The 9353-nt window shown below is 46.3% G+C and overlaps 1 protein-coding gene across 3 annotated transcripts in view; it reads right to left on the minus strand.

The window, feature by feature from the left end:
- Positions 1 to 4627, minus strand: part of SMARCAD1 (SWI/SNF-related, matrix-associated actin-dependent regulator of chromatin, subfamily a, containing DEAD/H box 1) — a 270689-nt gene extending 266062 nt beyond the window's left edge. The window contains exons 1-2 of one of the 3 annotated variants that reach the window (XM_033958219.1): positions 4417 to 4627; positions 3991 to 4147 (exon numbers count right to left, since the gene is read on the minus strand). In XM_033958219.1, coding sequence (XP_033814110.1) covers positions 3991 to 4102 — 112 coding nt within the window. In that variant the 5' untranslated portion in view covers positions 4103 to 4147; positions 4417 to 4627. The remainder of the gene's footprint in view (positions 1 to 3990; positions 4148 to 4416) is intronic. The other 2 variants (XM_033958199.1, XM_033958210.1) reach the window with 2 other exon arrangements.
- Between the last annotated feature and the right edge of the window lie 4726 nt (positions 4628 to 9353).

The following is a 9353-nucleotide window of genomic DNA, read 5'->3' on the forward strand; positions in this document are numbered from 1 at the left end:
AAAGCAGGTGCAGCAGCAGCCGGCCAGCAAGAGGTAGCGCTGCCGCTCCTGCTTTATGGGGGTGAGGGGGGAGGGTCAGTTACTAAATCGGGAAGATTATTTTTTTGTTTGTTTTAGATCGATTCTAATCGATTCACCCGAAGTGAATCAGTGAACCGATTCAAATCGTGAATTGGGCAGCACTAGTGGAGATATTATAGAGTCTGGGATGGATTGTAAACTTTTGAAAGACTCATCTGGTTCTAACTCAGTCCCTGGAATATCTGGGGTTCTTATTCAACATGGCAGAAGGCTGAGTCTTTCTTGCAGAAGTACACAAACAGAAGCTTCATGGTCAAATTACAGATCTGTTATCAGAACAATCTTGTGAATGGACTGTGACCTTTGATTATTGCCTGCTGGGATTTACATAAGCACTTTTGAAAATATTTTGAAAATATTTATTTAAGGGTTGGGGGCTTTTTGAGCCGTTCTTTTTTGGCCCTCCATTTTCCTCTTAAAGCCTTTTGCTGAGCGTTTAATTACATTCATTATTTGTTATTATAGAGATCGAAAGATGTACCGGGCAGGACTTATTGAGATTTTTTAAACCTGGTGCTATTCTCCTATGAGACTTTTGCCTGAGGCTACAAAAGTCATATAGCAGTATTAAAGTCCTCAACTTTGGCCCGTACTGAGGTGTCTCACCTTTATTAATTTTTATTTAAATAAAGCCAGCAGATATTCTTTGAGAGGTTAATATAGGGTTCTGCCAATTGTTCTTTTTGTTATATAATAGGTTTGGCAGTTTTCTATACAGGTCTATACATTTCTGCAGTGCACAACTAGCATATATGACACCCGGGGCCCTTAATTTTTCACATACCCCTCCTCTATATGAAAAACATAATTTTCAATAATAATCCACACTTCGCACAACAAGAGTGTATCTAGGAAAAGGCAGCATCTTACATACTGCAGTGAGAAGTAGAACATCAATACACCCACTGTAAAATTAAACATGCCAAACTAGTACAGATCGATCCTGCACATTCAACACTAACAGAAAACCATGTCTTTCATACAACAGAAACACCCTCGACGAGTAATCGCACACAAAAATAGAAAAATTGAACTACCAAGAAGCCGGACTCTGCAAACAATGTAACACCACAGAAACAGTGATGCATGTTGCCTAATATTGTGCAAAATATAGATTTGAATTTGAAAAAACTGAGAAATAGCAATCACTTAAAAAAAATTAACAAATAAAACAAAATTAAACAGAAAAAATAGAAAATAAGATACCAATTTATTAGACTAATACATTTTTCAATTAGCTTTCTGAAGCCAAAACCTCTTTCCTCAGGTCAGTGAAGTATACTACTATTATGGTATCCTATCTTTACCCGAGGAAAGGGGCTTTAGTCTCTGAATTAGTCAAAAATGTATTAACATTAGTTTAATAAAAGGATCATCTTATTTCCATTTTCTATTTATAAACAGCTACAATACTACTTTATGCTAAAGCAAAAAAAAAATAAAAGAAATAGAAATTTTTTTTCTACCTTTGTCGGCTCTATTATCTGCTTTCCTCATTTTCTCGTCACTCTCTTCCTTCCATCTACTGTGTGCCCTCTCTGCCCCTTCCATATGACATCTTCTTTCCTTCTATGCCCCTTCCAGAAACTGTCTGCCTCCCTCTTCCATCTCTCCCTCTACCCCATTTGGTCTGGCATTCATCTTCTTCCTTTCCATCCCTCCCCCTCCATGGTCTGGCATTTCACTCTCTCCTTTCCCTCATCTTCCTTCTCAATTTATTTTCTGCATCTGTTTAGATTAAATTCTCTCTTACTATCCAGTCCTCAATTTCCCTCTTTTAACTGTGTCTGCCTATACAGCATGCCACCTCTTTCCCTCACCCACTCCAGTATTTCAATAAGTCTATCATCTTCCCCCCACTATACAGCATGTTCCCTCTTATTTATCCCCTCCTTCCAGGTCCCCTCTCTTTCTCTATCCCTTCCATTCAGCATCTTATCCTCTCCACTTCCACCCCAGCGCCTGTCCCCTCTCTTCACTTCCATTCAGCAACTAATCCCCTCTCTCCCATCCCCACTTTGGTCCAGCATTTGCTCCCTCCCCACAAACTAACATGCAATGTCTGCCCCCTTCCTTCTCTTTCTCCCTTCACCCCACTGCCCTCTCTCTTTCCCTCCACCCCAACGCCATCCAGTACCCTGCACCTCACCACTGCTGCTATATGCTTCTCAAACCAGCAGCATAAGCTTCCTACACTTCCTCACAGCTGCCGGCTTTGCTCCAGAACAAGGATATTGGAGGGGGTGAAGAAGCAGCTGCAGGGAGGTGCAGGAAGGTCCCGCGACAGCTGAATTTAAAATTTACTGTTGCTGCTGCTCATTCAGGAAAGCGGCAGAGTAGAGCAAGAGGTCCCCGGCTGTGTACCCCCTTAAGTGTGTGCACCGGGGGCAGACTGCCCCCGCCCCTTCCCTTGGTACACCACTGCATTTCTGGTTCCAACATTATGTAATGTTGGGGCTATCTATCTGGTTTGTACGTAGCTATCTCCATAGCTACGTACAAACATAGCAGAAAAACTCATGCTCTGTTTAATTTTCCTTCTGTACAAGGTTGCAAAAGCAAGAAATTTTTTAACAATACTAGCATTTCAGGCAGCTTCCCATGAAAAAGAACTTTGATCATTGTTGCTCACAGCTTACTCTTATAAACACTTTAGAAAACAGTTAAAAACCTATCTTTTCTCTAAATACTCGACTACTTAGTTCATTCTATTCCATGGATCATGTTTACCGTTAATAATCTTTTGTAAAAAGTACAATGTTATGTTACTGTCATTCATGCAGCCCTTTGTGTATATAGGTTACCCACCTCTAGTCTAGAAGACCTCTGTCCAACTCAAGTCTAGCCCCCCTCCAAACCTCAAAAGATGCAGGAGCAATTATCATTTATGCCTGCCTCTGATTATCACCATTTGCAAAATGGCATCACCTTGTCCCGTCTGGTTTATCCTGCAATGCACCACGTAGGGCCTGTGTACCATATAAAGGAGTTTGTCCCTTATGTGGTAAACAGACGGCACTGGGTGGGGCAGAAAGCTGTCATTTTGCAAATGACAGCGTCTGGAGGCAGGAGCTCTACGCTTGTGGAGATGGTACGGTATACAAACCTAAGGTTTAGTTTAGGAGCAGTGTCTACTGTCTCTTTCCAGATAAGGGGTCAGGGAACCATGGGGATCCTGGACTACCAGGGAGTTATTTTATGGAACAAGATCTTAGACTACCTGAGTGGACCCACAAGACCATCCAGTATTTTAATTTATATCAGAGGGGCGTGCCAGGTCAGGGTGGGCGTCAGTACACACCAGGGATATTTTGGGACATGCTGAGAAGAGGTGGGTTGGGGGTTGTTTTTTAAATGTCAACTTTCCTGTCAACGCCTGAGCCATTCACAGGAAAGTAGCCATTTAGTGCTGAACCACAGATTACTGCCATGATTTTAATATGGTAGTAAGTTGCAGCTTACATATTTGAGCATGCCGCGGCTCTATTTTGTGCTAATTTTGTAGCATGAATCTTTGAGTACTGGCTTCTGACAGCTTTATCAGAAGTAGTTCTAGAAAGCACAGGTGCTGGAAATCTCTCTAAATACTGTCTTATTTTCATAAAATGTTACATTGTTCATCTTGATGTAGAGGATAACAGATTAGAGAGATAGCTCACATTATACCTAAAATTTCACTGTCAGGTGCCACCCTGATATGCCATTATTCAAAACATGTGTGTATACATGATCTTCTGTTCTAATCATTTACGCACATAAATTAGCACTAAACTACCCCGCCCCCATGCAGAACCGTAACAAAGACCTTGCTGTAGCCCCAAATTCAACACAACTAGTTTTCCACCCTGAGAGAATAGCACCGTGCCCCCTCTATCTCTTGGCATCTTTTTTTTTTTTAATTGAACTCACTGTCTTCATCAGGCTGTGGCGTGGCTGTCTGGTGCCGCTCCTGTGAGGCCCCCGTCACAGGCTGCCGCTGGCCCTTCTCGTAGCGAAACCGGTCCAGGTTGAAACCACTCATGTTCCCTCCTCAGCCTCTCCACCGGGAAAATACGGCGAAAAGAGCCTAGAGGAGGAAAAGGAAGAGTCGTTAATACACCACACACAGAGCCAGCGCCGCTGCTAGAGGCAAAATTATGTCTTTTATATTCCCACATGCACAACATATATGCACACTCGAACATAACGATCGTTTGTGTTAAGAAATCTACAGCATAACAGCCAGAGGAAGAACAAGCAAAAAGGAAAACGAGGAGGATGGCGGTAGTGGCGCTCCTCCGAGCCCTGAAAGATCGGGCGCGCCAGAACGGAGAGAGGAAGGGGCTACACACCAACCTCTGCAAACGACGGAGTAAGCGCGCGCGACCGGCGGGCGTCTTTTCCTCTCTCGCTCCCTCGCACGCGCGCTTCCTAGCCTTTATTTTTTCTTTCCCATCCCCCCTTCCTTTCTTCCTCCTTTCTCGCACTCCTCACAGCCCACAGTAGCACAGCACGCGCCGGCTGATGACGCAGCGATGCGGCACGCTAGCCTGCCGGGCGCCTCGTGACGTCACAGCCGCGCTGCTTCGTCTGCTTTCGCTTCCCACGCATTCTGCGAGATTAACGGCAAGAACAAAAGGACTTTACTGTTCGCGTCAAAATTGCTTGCTTTGACTGTGCTCCTTTTTTCTCCTGCTCACACAAAGGGAGATGCCGTTGGCATGTTCTTGACTGATGGACGATAGCAGTACATTGTATTGAGAATTGCATAGGTGACCATATGGCTGCAGAAAAAAAAAAAGGACGCACTGAGATATCCGGGTTCTACTTCCATTGAAAGTAATGGAGCAATTGAAAGGAATGGAAGTAAAACCCAGATGTCTCAATCCGTCCTCCTTTTTCTGCAGCCATATAGTAATCTTAGAAGATGCACCTTTACTTTTTATAAAATGTGTGGAAATAAATATGGCCCAGAAGCAGGAAGGAAAGAGAGGTTGTTTTCTTGTTTTGTATACCTAATGATGCCAAGTAGGACTCAAATGATCTATACCAGTGGTCTCAAACTCAAACCCTTTGCAGGGCCACATCTTGGATTTGTAGGTACTTGGAGAGCCTTTGAAAAAATAGTTAATATCTTATTAAATAAATGACAATTTTACATGAAGTAAAACGCTTTATAGTTTACTAGTCTTTAAGCCCGTTACATTAACGGGTGCTAGAATAGATGTGTCTGTCTGTCTGTGTTTCTTTATCTCTCTCTCCTTGGCCGCTGTCTGTATCCTTCTGTCTCCCCCCCCCCCCCCCCCCCGAGCAAAGCTGTCTGCCCCCAGGACACACCTCCCCCCCCAAAGCAGCCCCCTTTCCCTCTCCCTAACTGTCTCTCCATGGCCCTCTTCTGTCTTCCCCCCCCCCCCCCCGAGCAAAGTTGTCTGTCCCCAGCACACCTCTCCCTATCTCTCCATGGCCCCTTCTGTCTCCCCCCAGCACACACCTCCCCCCCCCAAAGCAGTCCCCTTTCCCTCTCCCTGTCTCTCCATAGCCCCTTCTGTCTTCCCCCAGAGCAAAGCTGTCTGTCCCCAGCACACCTCCCCCCCAAAGTAGCCCCCTTTCCCTCTCCCTATCTCTCCATGGCCCCTTCTGTCTCCTCCCAGAGCAAAGCTGTCCCCAGCACACCTCCCCCCAAAGCAGCCCCCTTTCCCTCTCCCTATCCATGGCCCCTTCTGTCTCCCCCAGCACACCCCTCCCCCCAAAGCAGCTCCCTTTCCCTTTCCCTCTCTCCCTGATCCCCTTCTTACCCTCCCCTCCATCCCGGCGTCTTCTGGCCTGCTCCTCTTCAAAGCAGCCTGCGATCGTGGTGGCCGGCTTTAGCGAACCTCGCAGGCTGCTCTCCAACTCGGTAGCACGTTCCCTCTGACGCGATCCCGTGCGTCAGAGGGAGCGTGCTGCTGAGCTTGGAGAGCGGCCTGCGAGGTTCTTTAAAGCCGGCCACAATCGCAGGCTGCTCTGAAGAGGATCAGCGGCGGCGAGTGAGGTGACACGCCGAGGACGCGGGCAGGCAGCGAGTGAGAGGTAGCGGTGAGTGAGGGCAGGCGGTGACGTGCCGAGGACAGGGAGAGAGCACAGTCGCGCACCTTCAGCCCCCGCATGCGCCGTGAAGTTAGAATGTTGCCACAGAAGCACACCTCACGGCACCACACCGCACGAATTTTCGAGAGCGCATGCGCGCTCTTGCATTTTATTATATATGATAAATCTTTCCTTTTGGCCAAGTCTTAATAATAATATTGTAATGTTTAGCTAAAGAGACATATGATCAAGAAACTGTTTTATTTTACTTTTGTGATTATGATAAACATACAGAGGGCCTCAGAATAGTACCTGGTGGGCCGTGAGTTTGAGACCACTGGTCCTATACAGATACCATAAAAAGGGTCTGGATTAAAAAAAGAAAAAGATCCTCCCAATAAAGCAGCAGAATATAGGTGCTAAATAGAGCTTGCCAAGTGGTATGCAGTAAATATGAATTAGCTATGCAGGGGTGATTCTGTAATTAGGGAAGGTATTATGGTCACCTCAGACATACACTCTGAATTCCATATATATGGTGACTAAAATTGTGTGTACAGCTTAATTGTTTAGTGGGGCAATTAGGCACTGATAATTGGCCACCAACAAGTAATTAGCTAATTGGCAATAATTTAAATTTATAGCACAACTTTCAAAGCATTTTTATAAAGTCATGGGCATAAATTTAAATGTGCAGATCTGAAAAGGCATGGCTATGGAGCAGCATGCACACAGGACAGCCAACAAAGCTCATTGGGAAGTATAAATATAAAGATGTGCTCTGAAATGCAGGCATTAAACCAGTGTATCGCAAACTGTGTGCCTCCTGAGATTCCAGATGTGCCTTGGTACACTGAGGAGGAAGAGAAGCGCCGGCCAGCTGATTTGTCTACCGGACGTGCCTCTCGTTATGAGAGGCACGTCCTATAGGACCAGAGGTTCTCATGCCTGTGCTGCATATCTACCGGCAGCATCTTCCTGCTGCCATCATGTATCTCCAGGGTCTCCTGCCTGCCTTGTCTTCGCTCCGCACCCCCAGACCAGCAGTTTCAGCTCAGTGTGCTTTTAACTTGGTCACACAGCTGCCTCTAGCATTAATTAAGATGCAGTTTCATCATGCAGCCTTGGGGTCTTTGCTAGGCCAGCGGGCCAGCCTAGCAAAGGCCCCGAGGCTGCATGATGAAACCGCGCCTAAATTAATGCTAGCGGCAGCTGTATGGCCAAGTTAAAAGCACACAGTGAGCTGCCGTTAGAGACAGGAGAGGGGTGGAAGGAAGGGAGAAGGGGTACTGCTGGACAGGGGGAAGGGAGAAGGGGTACTGCTGGACATGGAGATAGGAAGAGGTGCTGCTGGACATGGGAAAGGAAAGGGAGAAGAGGTGCTGCTGGTCCTGGCAGAAGGGGAGGGAAAGGTAAGATGCTACACACTGGAGGGGAGGGTGAGATGGTGGATGGGGAAAGAGCATATTAGCTTTGAGTGGAGTTGTGGGGAGAGAAGGAAGAAAGGAAAATTGTTACAGGAGGAGTGAGAGTGATGAGAGAGGGAGAAATGGAGGCGAGGGAGAAATGGGGCATGGGGAGAGAACATGGGTTGGTGAGTGGGAAGGAAGGATGTCACTTGACAGAAGAGGCAAGGAGAGAAAAAGTGCAGGAGGCAGAAGGGGTTGGACTCATGGAGAGGGCAAGATGGAAGGGGTGGACAGGAAGGAGAAATGTCACACTTGGGGGAAGAGGGAGAGGGCAGAGAGTGAAAAGCTGGACTAATGGAGGGAGAGAGGGAGATGTTTGTTAGGGGAGGGAAGGAGGACCAGAGGAGAAGAAGCATGCAGGAAGAAGAGAAAGAAATGTTGGATTGGTGAAAAAGAGGGAGAAATGTTGGACTGGAAGGGGGTCCAGAAAGGAGGAGGGGAAGGGAGATGGACTGCAGGGGGCTGAAAGGAGGAAGGGAGAGAAAAATGTTACACGGGGAGGGAGGAGGAGAGATACCAGACCAGGGAATGGAAGGGAGGGAGAGGAGTCTGGTAGTGCTATAGAAATAATAAGAACGTAAGATTTGCAGCTGCTGGGTCATTGTGCCCAGCAGTCCGCTCATGCGGCGGCCCTTAGGTCAAAGACCAGTGCCCTATTTGGGTCTAGCCTTACCTGGCTGTTCCAGCCTTACCTGTTCTGTTCCAGCAGAACTTATCCAACCTTTTCTTGAATCCCTGAAGGGTGCTTTCCCCTATAACAGCATCTGGAAGAGCGTTCCAGATTTCTACCACTCTCTGGGTGAAGAAAAACTTCCTTACGTTTGTATGGAATCTTTTCTCTTTTAACTTTAGCAAGTGCTCTCTGATTCTCTTCACCTCGGAGAGGGTGAACAATCTCTTTTTCTCTACTAAGTCAATTCCCTTCAATATCTTGAATGTTTTGATTATGTCCCCTTAGTCTCCTCTTTTCAAGGGAGAAGAGGCCCAATATTTCTAGCCTCTCATTGTACGGCAACTCCTCCAGTCCCTTAACCATTTTAGTTGCTCTTCTCTGGACCCTTTCGAGTTGTACTATGTCCTTTTTCATGTAAGGTGACCAGAGTTGGACGCAGTATTCCAAGTGGGAGCGTACCATGGCCCGGTACAACAGCATGATAACCTTTTTAGATCTGTTTGTGTTCCTTTCTTAATCATTCCTAGCATTCTGTTTGCCCTTTTTGCCGCGCCACGCATTACGTGGACGGTTTCATTGACTTGTGTCCAAGTACTCCCAAGTCTCTTTCCTGGGGGATCTCTCTGAGTATAGCACCGGACATCCTGTATTTGTGCATATGATTTTTGTTACCGACTTGCATCACCTTCATGTTGAACCTCATTTGCCATTTCGCAGCCCATTCCTCGAGTGTTTAAGTCTCGTTGTAGGTCTTCGCAATCCTTCTGTGTCCTCACTACTCTGAATAACTTTGTATCGTCCGCAAATTTAATCATCTCACTTGTCGTGCCAATTTCTAGGTCGTTTATAAATATGTTGAAGTGCACAAGCCTGAGCACCGAACCCTGTGGCACTCCACTCATGACGCTTTTCCAGTCCGAATATTGTCCATTTACCCCCACTCTCTGTTTCCTATCTGCCAACCAGTTTTTAATCCACGCGAGTATATCACCCTCGATTCCATGGCTCGCAATTTATTGAAGTAGACGTTCATGCGGGACTTTGTCGATCACCTTCTGAAAATCTAGATATACAATGTCGAGCGG

This window comes from Geotrypetes seraphini, chromosome 1 (assembly GCF_902459505.1).
Source record: "Geotrypetes seraphini chromosome 1, aGeoSer1.1, whole genome shotgun sequence".
NCBI lineage: Eukaryota > Metazoa > Chordata > Amphibia > Gymnophiona > Dermophiidae > Geotrypetes > Geotrypetes seraphini.